The sequence below is a fragment of the Dromiciops gliroides genome, chromosome 2 (genome assembly GCF_019393635.1).
Source record: "Dromiciops gliroides isolate mDroGli1 chromosome 2, mDroGli1.pri, whole genome shotgun sequence".
NCBI classification, from domain to species: Eukaryota; Metazoa; Chordata; class Mammalia; order Microbiotheria; family Microbiotheriidae; genus Dromiciops; species Dromiciops gliroides.
In genome coordinates, this window is record NC_057862.1 from 87,623,372 (window position 1) to 87,640,941 (window position 17,570).

The following is a 17,570-nucleotide window of genomic DNA, read 5'->3' on the forward strand; positions in this document are numbered from 1 at the left end:
CCTGTTTTGTGGGATTCCGTGCTTAAATACAAGAATTATTGTGAGAAGCCAAAGGAGAGAAAGCCAGATCGGATGAGGGGAGGGGGAGGAAGAGAAAATGATGAACCAGGAAAGTCACATTTAAAATGGGCTATTTTGGGAGAAATGAATGACTTGGATGCACATAGAACCTGTTGTTTGGCCTAGAACTCCTCCTCCTGTGAGCTTTGACCACCCTCTCCCTATGGGTCACATCTCAGGAAACAGAGTCTGGGACTCAAAGAAGAAATAGATTTAAATTTGTCACTGGAAATAATGAGGTGTGAAGTGCGGACAGCATTGTGCTCTGTGCAAAAACTCCTGTTCTGGGAAAAGGAGCGGGGCGGGGAATACTCATCCGATGTGCTACAGAAATAACGGGTCAATAGATACATCCCACAAGACTCATTCTGCCTCATTTTTAACTAGAGTGGCTGCGATCCGTCCGCCCCACGACGTAAATTCCAAGGAAACTGGTAAAAAAAAAATGGCTGCAATTCAAAGTCTGGCCCCAAAACAGTCTGGGGCAGGGAAAGAAACAAAAACAGAAGTGAGTCCAGGAAACCAGCCTCCATCCTAATCAGTGCTGCATGGTAATTGGGGGTGGGGAGCTGGGGAGCTGGGGAGGGAATGGCCAAAACAGGGCCTCTGGACCAGGCAGGAATGTTTCACCTAGGACAATAGCTGGAGAATTCCAAAGATGTGGGTCAAGTACTGAAAGAGCCCTGCTCTCCTCATGCCAAAGGCCACGAATCCAAGCATTAAAGGATCAAGGGGGAAAGATACCTTTCAGCACATAAGAAATATTTAATACATGTCTGGAATTGAAGGGAAAGTTCTCTCAGCAGTAGCCTTTAGCCAGATCTTTCAAACTAAGCTGAAGATGACCACTCTGTTCTGGTCCTACCTACGACCCACTTTGGTCAGAAGGAAATTGAAGGTGACTTGTTTGTTTGCTGTTTGGAGGGGGTTTTGGTAACCCCTATACAATGGCTTAAAGGGAAAAGAGAGGAGAGAAAAGTGGTCTCTATTTCCACCCCTATTAAGCTCTCCAAGTGGTACTGGATGCCCCTTTCTCTCTGATCCTGTCACACCGACAGCTTAGCACACTTACTGAGAGGGAAATGTGCCACATGCCAAGCTATAGGACTTGACTGTGAATCCCTCTCTCATTTACTTGGTGATGTAAGAGAATACTTTATTTGGGACTCTGCCCAAACTTTAAACAAAGAAGAACATGAGGCAGCTGAAATAGGACCTAAAAAGCTCAGCAGAAAAGACTGAGAATAAAGCTTGGAATCAATATAACTAGCGGCAATGTGGGCAGACAGAGAACAAACCTCTACACACCAGTGTCAGAGCCACAGTTCAAATCTATTTTTTTAGTGCCTTGACTTTCCCAGCCACAAAGTGGGTGCTTTTCCCTCATCTCTTCCCGTAGTCACCCAGAACCTATTTAGACTGCTTGACTTCTTGCAAGTATAGGGGCCAAATTTAATATGGGGAAAGTTAATTGGGTGGCTCGCTGTAATATTGGGGTTCAGAAAATAATGAGGGACCTCTGGGTCCAAAGTTTCCTCCCTTCCAAACTGCCTTTTTTTAGTTATTTCTCCCAGGCCAATAAGAAAGTAGATTAACAGCCTCTTTTCCACAAACAAATCAAACAAATGAAATGGGAGTGACCCATTCTTCTTGCTCCAGTCAGATGGAGGACCACCAGGACTTTTTGCCTTCAGGTCAGCTGGCCTGGCTCACCCTCATGTGACATACTTATGTAAACTATAGAGTGCTAGGTCTTGCCAACCACCCTGTCTTTGGACTTACCAGCCTCCATACAGCTGAGCTTTCTTTTATCTTATCTCTTATCTTATGTCTCCCCCAAGTTTAAGTGTAACGTCCTTGGGAGCAAGGACCATCACACTAGTTCTATTTGTATCCCCAGCCCTAAGCACAGTTCCTGCCCAGAGTACATAAATAAATGCTTTTTCATTCATTCAGTTTTATTCATTACCTTGATGCTTAAATACCCAAAGGCATGTTACCATACTGTCTAACTTGAATCGTCAGTCTATGATTCCAAAAGGGTTTGCAGAGATTACAATTGATCCACACAACAATCCTGAGAGGTAGATAGAGTAGGTGCCATTATCCCCAAGTCACAGAGGAAAGAACTGAGGCTAAGAGATATTAACACACTTGCCCAAAGTCACAGAGACTTGGACAGAACAAGAGCCAGAATTAAAGTCAGGCCCTCTTCCAATATCCTTCTCATTGGGGTGATTGGAGGCATTTGATGGGGGTTGCTGGTTTTTGATCTAACAGTCTTTTCTGACCTAGTTAATATTTTTTAAAGTTTTCAAATCAAGTCTGCCCATAAACTTAAAAAATCTCCACCAAAAGTCAAACATGATGTATCTATTATTATCTTCAGGGAAACAGCTGAAAGCTCAGTTCACAAAAACACTATCAACTTTCCCCTTGATAAGCATCTGGCTCAGTTCCTGACCTTCCCAGATTTCTCAGCTAAGCAGTCTTCCTGCTCTGGCTACTCCTTGTTGTGAGACTGCTCTGCCAAAATCATTCAGCCTCCCTCTGGAATTCTTTTTCCTTAGGCAAAGTGGCCCGGATGTCTGAAACTCCAGAGACATCAGTTGCTCAAGGGGATTGGATGAAGTAAGGATCAGTGACTTGTGTGAAGGAACGAGGTCCAGATCAAGTGGGGTTGGGAGAAACTAGGAAGAGCAGGGTGTGCTGTGAAGAATGGCATATAATGAGAACTGGGTGATGCTGGAAAATGCCCAGTTCTCACATTAATGCCTTATACATAGCAGAAGCACAGGCTTCTGAGCTGGCTAATCCAAAGGTTTGTGGATAGATTTCAGGGGGTCTGAGAACTTTTATGAGAAATAAATTATGTCTTTTTAAAATATATATATATATATGAGGGGCAGCTAGGTGGCACAGTGGATAGAGCACCAGCCCTGGAGTCAGAAGGACCTGAGTTCAAATCCAGCCTCAGACACTTAACACTTACTAGCTGTGTGACCCTGGGCAAGTCACTTAACCCCAATTGCCTCACTAAAATATATATATATAATTGGTTTCCTTTTTGATCTTGTGCATTTTATTTTATGCATTTAAAAATTATTCTGAGAAGAGTTCCCCAAATGTTCAAAGGGGTCTAAGACAAAAGAAAATGTTTGGAACCCTTGATCTAATCCAAACTATTAATTTTACAAATGAGGAAGCACAGGCTATGGGACTAAAGGAACTTGCTAAAGGTCACCAAGGCAGTAAATGATAACTCCGGGTCATTTGCCCCTAATCCCTGCACCCACAATGCTGCCTCTCCAGTTAGTACAAAGCTAAGGAGAGGTACAGGTGGAAGGAGAATGGTTTGACTGATAAGATATTCTCAGGACAAAGAAAACACAGATTTAGTTTTTGGGGGGGGGGGGGGTTTGCTGTGGTTTTTTTTTTTTCACGGAAATGGGGGTTAAGTGACTTGCCCAGGGTCACACAGCTAGTAAGTGTCAAGTGTCTGAGGCCAGATTTGAACTCAGGTACTCCTGAATCCAGGGCCGGTGCTTTATCCACTGAGCCACCTAGCTGCCCCGAAAACACAGATTTAGAAAGGAATAAAGTGAGGTTCTGGGGAAGAAAAAATGAAAGAGGAAATTAGCAAAAGGCAGGCAGATGCCAGAAATAATTTCTGGCTCAAGTTATCAGCTCAGGAACAATTACAACCAGGGTGGTGCAGCAGAAGCAACCTTCTTAGTCTAATAGGGGTCAGAAGGTCTGGATTCTAGTACCTGTTCGGCCACTAAGAGTAAGGGAAGGGGGTGCAGCTAGGTGGCACAGTGGATAAAGCACTGGCCCTGGATTCTGGAGAACCTGAGTTCAAATCCAGTCTTAGACACTTGACACTAGCTGTGTGACCTTGGGCAAGTCACTTAACCCTCATTGCCCCGCAAAAAAAAAAAAAGAGTAAGGGAAGGGTATCACCACTTACATAGCACCTACTAGGTGTCAAGCATTGTGCTAAGTGCTTTACAAATCTTATTTGATCCTCACAACAATCCTGAGAGGTAGGTTCTGTTATTAGCCCTATTTTATAGTTGAGAAAACTGAAGCAAATAGAAGTTAAGTGATTTGCCTGGAGTCACACAAGGTCACACTCTAATGCTTAGCGTGACCATAGGCAAGTTGCTTCTCCTCTCTGGGCATTAGTTTCCAAATATTTAAAATAAATTGGCTTAGAAAATGTTGAAGTTCTCATTCATCACTAATATTCAGTGATTTAACAAATTGTGAAAGAACAGTTATTTTTATCTACCTGATGCATAATTCCCATTTCTCTAAAATATTCTCATTTTAATGCTACATTCATTATCTTCCTTGAAAAGTCTTGGGGGCAGCTAGGTGGAGCAGTGGACAAAGCACTGGCCCTGAATTCAGGAGGACCTGAGTTCAAATCCAGCCCCAGACACTTGACACTTGCTAGCTGTATGACCCTGGGCAAGTCACTTAACCCTCATTGCCCCAGGGGGAAAAGATGATGCAAGAAGGAAAGAAGGGGGAGGAAATAAAACAAACAACTGTTGTCCTATATTCTTCCATCGAATTTAGTAAAAGTTTGTTTGGAATAAGCTTATGCCTGCATTGTTGTAACAGAAGGAACCATGGGAGACAGGAAGCCATGAAACATATGCTCTCCCCCTGCCTCTACCACTCACGGCATGACTGACACTGGACTTTGATGACTCTGGAAGAAACAGTAAGGTTGATGACTTTGTGCCCACTCTGCCTCACTTAAATCCGACTCATGTGTAATTCAAGACATCACTCATGATGTCATTAGTCCTCTTCAAAAACAAAGGGCAAACAACCATCACCACTCACTAGTTTTGTGTAGTCTTGGGCAAGGCACTCTCTGGGCCTCAGTATCCCCAAATGTAAAATGAAGGGATGGGATTAAATGACTTTAAGAATCCCTTCCAGCTTAAACACTCTCTGATTCTATTCAAACCCTACCCTTCTTCAAAGCATCATTCAGTTAAGATTTGCCTTTTTACTACCGCAGATCACCATACCATACTTTGTCTTTCCCAAGTCAAGAATAACCACTAACTGGAAAGACTTGTAAACTGGAGAAGATGACTTAAAAACTGAGTGTGGAGTGACTTTTAGCCTATTCCCAGTTGCTGCAGTTTAGGACCGCTTTCTTATTAGTCATCACGGCTTTCAGTGACTGAAGAACTTGGTCATTTTGTCCCAAAGAAAGGCTGATGAGGTTGTAGAACTTGAAACATTTCTGCCCTGATTCACTAACTTTATTACATTCATTATAATTCCTGTACTGATTGTTCTTCTCCAGCCTAACACTGTAATTACGGCTCAGTGACATTTTTTGGTGCTTAGAACTTTTTTGGTGAGGGGGAAGGGAAGGCAGAGTTGGCCCATAGACCAGTAGCTTTTTACAAATCTTTCAGGTCAAGAAAGTTTTTAAAAGCTGTTTCAGCTCCTTTTAAAAAAAAAAAAAAAAAAAAAAAAGGCTGCATGGAAAATCATAGCCCTCACTAGGCAAACAGCTTCAGGGACTTTGAGGTTGGAACTTCCTAAATAATGTCTATGATGCTCTTCCTTCTTTTGCTGACAAGTCTGTGGCTTTGGCCCTACTTATTCTCGACCAAAAGCTTATTGTCAAATGAAGGGACTTTTCATTGGATCACAGGTCTTTGGAGCTAAAAAGGGACCTTAGAGATTCTCTTATTCAAATCTCTCATAATACAGTGACTTGCTCAAAGTCAGCCAGGCTAAAATTGGATCCCAGATTTCCCGAGTCCTAAACTCTATAGCATGCTACTCAGTAATAAGTGAATTATAAATTTTTTTGAGAGGAGGGCTCTTTTTGGATGACCTTGGTTAATTCTAATATGACTTTTGTACAGGTTGGACATCTGTAAGAGAGACAAGCTAAGAACACATCAACAAAGCAAAGAGCTATCAAGGGCTATTAAACCTCATGCTATCAAGAAGGAAAAAAAAACAAGGACACTAAGACAGACACATCAAGAACAGGAAAATTTTATAATTTAACCTTTTGATTCACATATGCTTCACGGTAGGAGTCTCAACAGGGTACCACATATGTTGCCCATCTTATTGTCACACCTTGCCAAGGGGAATCTACTACTGGGGAGATGTGATAGAATAAGGATGTCCTCTTTGGGGTTCCCTGGCTGCCAAGAAATGGTGAATGTTACTGCCTACTCCTACGGTCTCCAGATGGCAGTCATTTTCCAGTTGGATCAAAATTGGCAGGAATTTCTGTAAGCATCACCTCCCCTCCCCCACTGCGAATTGATTAGCCATTTAATATACTGGCAGCCTACCGAAAGTTCTCCAATTTACATGGAACAAAAATGACTCAGCTCTTGGAGGATATTAGAAAAATGAAGTTCACATCATATCTTCCCCCATGCAATGAGCCTCATGACAAAACTGAAAAGGAAGTTTATTATAAACAGATCACTGTTTTCTCTACACAACCTTGTTGCCCAAGCGAAAAGGGGCTACCCAAACTCAAAAAATTATGCACAAAGTCCTGACCAAACAAGACACATTGATCAGTTATGGTTAGAATGTAGGTTCCTCATAGGCAGCCTGGTGGTACAGCAGAGAGTGTTGGACTTGGACTCAGGAAGATTTGAGTTCATATCCTATCTCAGACACATGCTAGCCATGTTAACTCAGCCTCAATTTCTTCATCTGTAAAATGGGGATGATAATAACAGCTACTTTACAGGGTCACTGTGAGGATCAATTCAGATCCTATTTATCAAATGTTTTGAAAAGATCTAAGTGCTATATAAAGGCCAAAAATCATTAGTGTTATTATCATTCCTTCAGAGGAGGGATTATTTCATTCTTTGCATTTGTCTCCCCAGCACCTAGCACAGTGCCTGTCACAACAGTGGGTGCTTAATAAATGCTTGTGGAATTAATGATTGTAAAACTTGGAAATTGCCAGAGACTCCAACAGTAAACTGGAGACCGCCAGTGAATCATGATTCTTATGACTTCATGTTGATTTCTGTGTTCTCCCATGAACCATAAGGCAAGATTTCCTGACATTTTCTGGTCTGCATCCCCACCCCCCCACCCCCAGCCACCTTTGAGTAAACCCCCTGTCCTATTATTCAATATAAAAGAAAATATGTTCTGGAATGTGGTATGCATATGCACATAAGAACTAAATGAGTTTAATTTATAAATAGAATTTTTAAATTGGGAAGAAAGGAGGGAGGGAAGGAAGGAAGGAAGGAGGGAAGGGAGGAAGGAAGGAAGGAAAAGAAAGAAAGAAAGAAAGAAAGAAAGAAAGAAAGAAAGAAAGAAAGAAAGAAAGAAAGAAAGAAAGAAAGAAAGAAAGAAAGAAAGAAAGAAAGAAAGAAAGAAAGAAAGAAAGATTCTCAAACCCCTGATTTAGAACTCTATAATAAGAGATTACTTTTTTTAAATAACTGTGTTCTACAGCTAATTTCAGTTACCTTAAATTGACAGGGTGGTCCTGTCTGTTTCCAAAGGCTGCCTTGGTCATATATCTTTATTAATCAACATAATAGATCTGAACTCCCAGAACTGTCTATAAAGAGTCAGGGGGAGGGAAGATTCTTTAAGAAATAGTTTCAGGGGGCAGCTAGATGGTGCAGTGGATAGAGCACCAGCCCTGGAGTCAGGAATACCTGAGTTCAAATCTGGCCTCAGACACTTAATACTTAACTCCAATTGCCTCACTAAAAAACAACAACAACAAGAAAGTTTCAAAAAGAAATTAAAAACAAACAAAAAACAATCAATCAATCAATATAAAAAAGAGAAATAGTTTCAATATCTCAAATATTCCTCAAATAGCCCTGATCTGTCAGACTTCAGCACTACCCCAGCAACTCACTTAGGGAGAAGTTACCCACATCTTACTAATTACCAAGGAAGGAAGCTGCAAAGAGAGTTTTGGAGAAACTGGCCCAGGAGGCAAAGCAATTTCTGATTGGAGAGAAAGCACAATTCACCACCCAAAAGGGAATTTCTCCCTCTCATTCATGTCCCATTCATGTCTGTTTAATTGGAATCCTGATTCAGAATAATTTAGCATTCCAGCTAGAATAAATCATAGGTAGTGTTTAGTCCATCTAGTCCCATGCCATAGATAAGTAAACTGCAGGGGCTCATCAAGATGAAATGACTTGTCCAAGGCCATGTAGTTAGGAATTAGCAGAAATAGGTTTGAGATTCATGTCTCCTGACTTCACTCCAATGTTTTTTCTGCTACAGTCCTCTTCCCAACCTGTTATTGTAAACAGGGAGTACCCAAATTTCTTAGACAGAGTCCCAATGCCAAGAAAATACGCTGTACTTCTAAATGAGGCCTTCCAAAAGGAATATCCTTTAATCAGACCATGTGTCCAGACTGTGTTTTGGAAAATATGGTCACCATAACACATGGGGCATAATAGAACCTTCAATGTCAATCAAAAATTATCTTGCCAGCAAAGAATCTTTTAAAACATAATCAGGCAGAAAATGAGTCATATTCACTCAAAGTTGAATGTTATTTCAACCATCAACAACACTAAAATATAGGGATTAGGGGCAGCTAGGTGGTGCAGTGAATAAAGTACCAGCCCTGGATTCCGGGGGACTGAGTTTAAATCTAGCCTCAGACACTTGATACTTACTAGCTATGTGCCCCTGTGCAAGTCACTTAACCCTCATTGCCCCCCCAAAACAAAACAAAACAAATTGATAATTATAAAATATAGGGATTAGGACTGGACTTGGGATCTTATTAGCATAAAGAACGCCTAGACTAGAAAACTGCTTCTACCCATGCCTGCTGCCATCTTCCCTGCAATTTAAAGTCTAAGAGAGTTGCCTACGGTCATACAGCCACTATGTGATCTTCCTGATATGAAGACCAGTTCTCTATTCACTAGATCCTGTCCCCTCCCCAAAACATAAACATGTGACCTGTATGATAGAATGCAATGTAATTAATATAAAGACAATATTATATATGCATCTATACAAATCTATAACATTTACATTTATATCTTATTACATGTATATGTAATTTGAATTTGGTTTTGTTGTTCAATCATGTCTGATACTTTGTTACTCCATTTGTGGTTTTCTTGGCAAAGATACTGATGTGGTTTGCCATTTCCTTCTCTAGCTCATTTTACAGATAAGGAAATTGAGGAAAACAGGGTTAAGTGACTTGCCCAGGATCACACAAGTGGTAAGTGTCTGAGGTCAGATTTGAGCTCAGGTCTTCCTGATTCTAGGCCTGGAACTCTATCCACTGCACCACCTAGCTGTTTGAATGAGGGGAGAAAAACTTAATTCAGTCCATAACACAGAAATATCATGATATGATGGACAGAATATTGGATATAATTAGTAGACCTGGGTTCAAATCTGGTCTCTGCTCCTCACAATCTAGGTGATATGTGCCACTTTGAGAGAGTCAGTCTATGATTCCTCATCAGTACATCGCAGGTTTGCTCAGAAGTAAAGCATCGGGGCCGCTAGGTGGCGCAGTGGATAGAGCACTGGCCCTGGAGTCAGGAGGACCTGAGTTCAAATCCAGCCTCAGACACTTAACACTAGCTGTGTGACCTTGGGCAAGTAACTTAACCCCAATTGTGAAGAAGAAGAAGAAGAAGAAGAAGAAGAAGAAGAAGAAGAAGAAGAAGAAGAAGAAGAAGAAGAAGAAGAAGAAGAAGAAGAAGAAAGAAGAAGAAAAGCATCAGAAGTAAACTATTTCTAGTATATTGGAAATTCTATCATACGACCCAACTTTTCAGTCAATATTCCAACTTGTTATTTATCAGTCCTCAGAGAAATCCCAGTCACCACCAAGACTATATATCACACCAAAAACAAAAAATACCAAGCATGGGCATCAAAGTTATTTATTCATTTGAAATATAAGCTCATGGAAAATTTACTTACCAAATTCGCAGCCCAGAGGTGTCTAGGATCACATAAATCTAAAAAGGAGTCAACGAGCCCACAATTCCTGGCTCTGCCACTAGTTCTGACCACAATTAGCTCATGATGCTTATTGAATACATAGTTATTTTGAGCACTTATGTAGCTATTTTGAAAGCAACAAAGTAGATGTCACTTGATGGGGTTTTTTCAAGCCCATTACTAATTTATAAAATTCTAATATTGAGACTGAGCAACAGACAGGAGGGTCCATTAAGGTGTATGGATCAGGACAATCTATTCCCCCCAAAAGGTCAATACTTCTACTTTTTTCCGGAATACTTTCAACCATGGCTGCTCTTCCCAATGAGTTATGCACCCAGAGACTAAACTGAATCATTTCCTCTGAAATTCTCTTCCCACTACTCATCATCTATCCTGGGTGCTCCAAATTCCAGTTCAAAATCTCAGACCCTCCTTATCCCATTATTCCCTTCTTTTTCACCCCGTGTGTCTCTCACATTTAGATTCATATTTTCCTTCTTCTCTCCTTTCTTTTTGATTCCTTTTAGAATATAGTAAAGGAAAAATTAAGGGTGGCCTTTACTATCTTCTCCCTTTAAGAGTAAACCAAAACTTGCCCACACACAGGAAAACAAGAAAGACAAAGCTTTATACTAATCCTTGATAGCAGGGACTATGTGTGGTGTTTGGGGGGGGGGTGCTTTTCTTTATATCCCCCAACACTTACCACAGTGCCTGGAGTATAGTAGGCACTTAATAAATGCTCTTCTGCTGATCTCAAAAGTAAGGAGAAGTTCTCCTGGTTTTACAATATGTTTACTTCCAGCTACTATCACCTGGGGAACAGACTCATTCAACAAACCTTTAAGAATAATAGCAATGATCCTTCACTAAAGCCCTCCTCTGATGGCTCATTGTGGTAAGGAGGTGACCCTGAACTTTCCCGAAGGCAATGCCAGCAGGGCATAAATTCTCACAGCACCTACCAGGGAGCCAGGGAGAAGCCAGGGAGATTGACCTAGCTAAATTCAGAGTCAACTCAATAAGCATTGATTAAATGCCTGTCATGTGCCCAGCACTGTAATAAGCGCTAATGATACAAAGAAAGGTAAAATAAAGTCTGTTCTCATGAAGCTCACAGTCTAATAGAGGAGACAGCATGCAAACCACTATCTACAAAGATATATAGATATATACAGACAGAATAAATTAGGGATCATCTTATAGAGGAGACACTAGCATTAACAGAGACTGGGGAGGGGCAAGTAGGTGGCACAGTGGATAGAGCACTGGCTCTGGATTCAGGAGGACATGAGTTCAATTCCGGCCTCAGACACTTGACACTTACTAGCTGTGTGACACTGGGCAAGTCACTTAACCCTAATTGCCTCACCAAAAAGACAGAGACTGGGGAAAAGTTCTTGTTAGAATTTGGATTTTAGCTCAGACTTGAAAGAAACCAGGAAACTGAGATGCAAAGGGAGAGAATTCCAGTCAAAGGGGACATTCAGTGAAAATTCCTGGACTCGGGAGATGGAGTATACTGTTTGAAGTCCAGCAAGGAGTCAATTTCACTGGATCACAGGGCAATCCAGAAGGCAGTGAGTTATAAGAAAAGTTGAGCAATAGGTTGACCCCAAGGTGATAAATTGTTTTAGCTATAAGAACTCTCAGAGATCATTTACTAAATTATAGCAAGACTGGGAGTACCAAAACCAATGAAAAAAATTCTTTTTGATCTCCCAGAATTACTGAAATTTGGTAATTATCATAATAATTAATAATAAAGCTTACACTTGTTTGGCATTTTGTGGTGACAAAGCCCTTGACATTTTATGTCCCATTTGGTCCTCACAACCCTGTGAGGGAGGCAGCAAAGGTGTTTTTTTTTAGTGAGGCAATTAGAGTTAAGTGACTTGCCCAGGGTCACACAGCTAGTAAGTGTTAAGTGTCTGAGGCTGGATTTGAACTCAGGTACTCCTGACTCCAGGGCTGGTGCTCTATCCACTGTGCCACCTAGCTGCCCCAGCAAAGATATTTTTAATCCCCATTTTAACTGATGAGAAAAAAAAAAGGCTAGGAAAGACTAGGTGACTTTTCCCCAAGATTACAAACTGAATTCCTGGCAAGGTTGGGAATCAAACCCCAGTCTTCTGATGCCAAGTCCCAGCCCCTTTCCACTATCATCTTGTTGCTTCCACTAAATGACTAAGTAGAACACATTTTGCCAGGCCCTGCAGCAATTCTCCAGTGAGAAAGAGCACTGGATGGGGGTTTGAGACAAACTGGGTTCAAAATCTACCTTCAATATCAATAAACTATGTGAATATCAACAAAGCCCACTTTGCCTGAATTTTGAGAGGATCAAACACCAGAATGTATGTCATGTTTCACCAACCTTAAAACACTACATGAATACCAGTCATTACTGTTGTTCTCAGTACATTCCCAGCATGACAGTGCCCTGATCAATATCACTTCATAAGAACACCTCTAATTACCACTTGATAACCAGGCCCAGCTCAAATGGGATGCCTGACTGTACACTTATCACATTACTCCTGGAGAAGCAATTATCTCCTGTTTTATCTCACCGATTAACAGGCTATGCCTGCCTGTCTTCCTGCCTATATGAGACAGCAGACACATCCTTGCCTCTGTGGAACTTAAAGTCTAGACAACAACTACCTGGGGCTTCTAAGTCTTTCTGACTCTCCCACACTTCTCCAGCCTCTCTGTAACACCTCTTTTCCAAAGCTGCAGGCAGAAGAGAACTCCAGTGTTTGTCTAAGGCAATTAGGTCACCAAGTGGCTGCTCTCTACTTCCAAGTGTTAATAACTTGGTGAATTCCAAAGCTTGTTAAGTGAATACTCCCAGCTGAGGATAAATTAGAAATAGCTTGACTGCTGTTGTTACCTTGAGACTCCTACGGCCTTTGAGCAGTTAAAATACAAACAGTGACAGTTGGCTTGCTCTCTAAAAATATCTTTTTAAAAATTTGCCTCACACTCAGACTATTATTATTTCCTTCAGACTGGTCACAGGTCCTACCAAGCCCCCCCCCCCACCGCCCCACCCCTAGCCCTTCTGTGTATTTTGCCAGATTCATCCTTAACATCTCTTTCATTATGTCACTCCCCAGCTCAAAAATCTTTGATAACTCCCTGCTGCCTACAGGATGAAGTCCAATGTCTTTACTTGGCCAGGAATTCAAGGCTATCCACAATCCAAACTGCAGACCTTTCCAGACTCAAGTCTCATGAATTATCCCCATGTAACTCAGCACTTTCTGCTCAACTGAACTAGTCTACTCACTGTAGTTCCCACTTAAAGTCCTCTGTCCATGCTGTTCCTTGCCTCTGGAAAGTCCTTCCTTTTTTTTCTTCCCTTCTAGTTCAGCTAAACTCTCCCCCTAAAATAGATTTGTGATGGTAGAAGAGACCTTAGAGAGCAAATCTTAAAGAACTACAGAAATCTTTATTATTATAATTAAGAAACTGAGGCTCAAAACTAAGAATTGAAGCCTAGTCTTCAGATTTCAAATCCACCGCTCTTTTGACTCCCCCCCCTCCCCAGTGATCTCTCCCTCATCTAAACTCCTATTGTATTTAATTTCTGTACCACCCATTCCCTACTGGTTTACCCACTAAATTGGTGGGTTGCTCTTTCATGTGAGTCCATCTTAGCTCCCCAAGACTGTAAACTCCCTGAGGGCAAGAACTGTTTACACTCACTTATGAAGTGATTTAAGTCCAAAAACCCAATCTCAAGATGATTTCTCAAGTATGTCACACTGTTAAAATATTTCTGATTTACCCTACCAATCTATGTTCCTAAAAAGAAAATTTGGACAAATTCCTCTTCGGTTTTCCTTTTCCTCTCCCCCTTTCTTGACAGTTGATACAAGCAAATCTGGCTCCAGGTGACAGTAAGAAGGTCCTTGCCAAACTGTACTCAAACTGGCAGGTTTTATTCATTTAGAAACATCTGGTTTCAGGGGAGGGCTTGCCAGCTCTATGCTGCTTAGGGATTTTTTTTTTCCATGAGGTTTCTTTACATCCTCCCCCCACCCCTAAGAAACACTTCATGTTAAGGGGCCACCTGGAAACTAAACTCTTTTTCTTCTCAAATTCCCTTCTCACCCCATTCTTAAAAGACCCCCACATCTCTTCTCCAAGTTTTGTTTCAAATTGCTTTGAAAATGGGGCGGAAGACAAGGAGTCAAATCTACCCCTTCTCCATAATTCTCCATACATCTGCAATTCTAAACCAGAAACCCTCATTCAAATTAGCAGTTTATTTTTTTTTCCTTTTCTTTTTTGGGTACTTAGAAGTAATAAAAACAAAACAACAAAAAAAGCACACAGTGATTCTACAGTTAAACTGTTACAACTATCAAGTTGGTGTCCCCATCAAAATGAGCTCAATTTTGGAGCGCGGAACGTTTTGAATGAAAACATGGGAATTCTAATTGTTCTTTTACCCTCCACATTCCTCCATGAGCCTGCCCCATTGATCTCCTTTCATTCCTCATTACCCTGTACCAGGGTGATGCCTCCGAGGTTGGCATAGGCTGCCAAGGCACCAATTCAAAAGTTAACGCTTCTGCTCCCTTTCAGTAATGATGAAAAGCATTCCATTAGGAGTCCGAAGCAGATATTTGGGGTCTAGTACTGCCTTCTACACTAAACTGTAGGGGACAAGTCACAGGAATTCGAAGTCTCATCTGAGACTTAGAACCCTCCCAACGTGGTTGCCAAATAAGATAACAGGTAAGAAGGGGCCTGGGGAAACTGTAAAGTGCCATGCAAATGTAAGTTGATAATAAAGAAGAGGCAAGAAAGAGCCTTGGATCTGGAGTCAGAGAACCAGAGTTTGAATCTAAACTCTGACATTTATGTACCTTTATACCAAGTCACACTCTGGGTCTCAGTTTCTTCATTTGTAAAGCCAAGAAAACTGAACTGCATATGCAAATCCCACGAAAATAAGTGCCTCAAATCCTGAGTTTCTATAAAAGGGTCACGAAGGTCCCAAACAGGAACCTCACACAGCACAGGTGACCAACCCCACAGGGGGCGACAAGAAGGCAGGTCTCCCCTCCCCTACTTCCTCACTGTAGGTCCTCCTCTGAGTCGGCCGACGTGTGCTCACCTTGGCCACAGGCGCCCCGCTGGATGACGATGACTGGAGGCTGCCCGAGTTTCTCGGAACGCCGGCTCGCTGCCTTCAGCTGGCACAGGTTTCCGTAGGTCTTGGCGTCGCTGCCGCACACCGGCTCGCTGCTGGCACAGACGCACAGCCCGGACTGGGCGCGTCTCCTTACTGTGGCCGAAGCCGCTACCCCGAAGGGCACCACGCACTGGAGTCCCTCGCCGCACGGGCCCTCGCCTCCCGCGCCCCCGCCGCACCCCTCGCCCTCCTTGGCACCGCACACCTGGCAGCAGCCGCAGGCGTCCAGAACGCTGCCGCCTTCGCAGTCGTCCGGCGACGGGGGGCAGCGCGCGCGATCGCAGCGCTCCGGGCAGACCATGGAGCTAGCCTCGTAGCGGCTCCTGGAGAGCTGGGCGGCGCCGGGCACTGGGGGCAGCAGCAGCAGCAGGAGTAAGGGCAGCAGCGCAGCCCCTAAACCGCGGGTAGGCATGGTCAGCCCCAAAGAGGAAGATGCCAAGCGCTGCGGAGAGCGAGGAGATGGGGCACGGCGAAGCGGCTGGACGGAGACACGGAGCGGGTATCTGGGACGCACTCCGGGGCTTGGGCAGGCTGGGAGGCAAGGCTTCGGGAACTCAGAGGTTCAGGGAGGAGAGGCCCCTGCAAAGAGCGGAGCTGCTTGCGCCAAGCGCGCCAGGGAGGAGGGAGAGGAAGACTAGTCGTGGAGAGGACAAGACTCCAAATCGTTCGGAATCGGGACAGCGTTTGCTTTTTAAAGCGACTGAAAAGAAAAGGGGGGAAACTATCTCGTGTGTATATCTGCGTGAGCCGGCCCGAGCTCATTGGCTTCTGGGGGCGGTGACGATTAGGATTTGGGAAGGGCACCAGAGGCTGAAGCCTAAAGCGCCGCTGGCCAGGGGGCTGGCCAGATTCCTGGCTCGGCTGAGGACCGCCCGGCGCCCGCGGGCGGGGGAGGGGGAGGGGAGGGGGAAGGAAGAGGAGGGACTGAAAAGGAGAGAGAGCCAGGCGAAAGGATGCCAGGCGGGTCTGAGCAAGGGAAGACTGGCATGGCTGAATCAGAGTAAGATGCTGTGGAGGAACCCTGAGAGAATGGGAATGGGAATGGGAATGGGGCGGGGGCGGGGGCTGGGGCGGGGGGGGGGGAAGAGAAGGGGGGAAGAGAAGGGGCGGGAACAAGGGATACTAAAAGGGGGTAAGGCGCGGGGAGACGAAAAAGGGGTAAGAAATTGGAGCGCCACATTTTAATGCAACTTGAAACTGGATTTTACTTTTGCAAGCTCGGTTCCAATTCATCTTTCTAGAGCTGTTCCTCTTCCATCCTCTCCATGACTCAGGCTTATAAAAAATTAAATACTTTCTCGACAAAGAAGAACGTGAGTGGGTCAGAAGGGTGGGGCAAGAAAGGAAGGGAGAACAGTTCTCACAGCAGTTTTCAGTTAAAAGCATATACACAGGATTGAGACGTGCTTGAGTGTGATCAGTTATGTAATCGGTTACCTAGAATTTTAAAGAAAGACTAATCAGGGAAATAGAAGTGACATCTGTGTTTTACAAAGTTAACTGTCCCCATGATATAATGTCAATAGACTACCCACCTCAAAAGCCCTGTTTTAGTCTCCATATTCCTTAGATAGATACATGAATTTTGCCACAGAGGAATGAAAATGTAAGGCACAAATTCTCCCTAATTGAATTAGCAGTCTGCTATTGGCTGGCTGAAGCTTTGCTATACCCTTGGTGGCCCTTAAAAAGTAGTAAAGAGGAGATGTAACCATGAATTCAAGAGTGAATTAGCAAAAAATAACAATGAATAAAAAAATTTAAATTTAAATTTTTTAAAAAGAGTGAATTAGCTCTGACAGACAGGAGAAAGATCAGGTCCAGGGAGCCCAGCTGAGCAAACTGCCAAGCTGAAACACATTAAGGGAGCAGGATGATGATGATATTAGGAGCCTTGCAATACTTGACTAAATTACCTTGACCACCTTGTGTTCCTTATATCTTTGCTTCACTAACAATGTACTTAAAGTTATGCAGCTCTTCACATTGACACTGTGTATTTGTGTATACCCTTCCCCCCCTTCCCCATTTATGGGGGAATGCTTTGTAGGTACAGTTCTTCTTATGTCATCTTCAAAGCCTTTGCTTTGATTGAATTGTCTATTGTCTGAACATTAAACATTAATGTACTGATGGGGGCTCATGAGCTTTTAGTCATTTTAAAGAGTAGAATACCCTTAAAGAATACTCTCAAAATTCATCAGTTTTAAGATTTGAAAAAAGGTGAAACTCTTGACTTGCTTACCACAGTCCCTGGAACATAGTAGGCATTTAATAAACGTTTATTGACAATGCAACA

At 42.9% G+C, this 17,570-nt stretch overlaps 1 protein-coding gene across 1 annotated transcript in view; it reads right to left on the minus strand.

Moving 5' to 3' along the window:
* Positions 1–15,957, minus strand: part of HTRA1 (HtrA serine peptidase 1) — a 75,376-nt gene extending 59,419 nt beyond the window's left edge. The window contains exon 1 of the mRNA XM_043986675.1: positions 15,194–15,957. Coding sequence (XP_043842610.1) covers positions 15,194–15,683 — 490 coding nt within the window. The 5' untranslated portion in view covers positions 15,684–15,957. The remainder of the gene's footprint in view (positions 1–15,193) is intronic.
* Between the last annotated feature and the right edge of the window lie 1,613 nt (positions 15,958–17,570).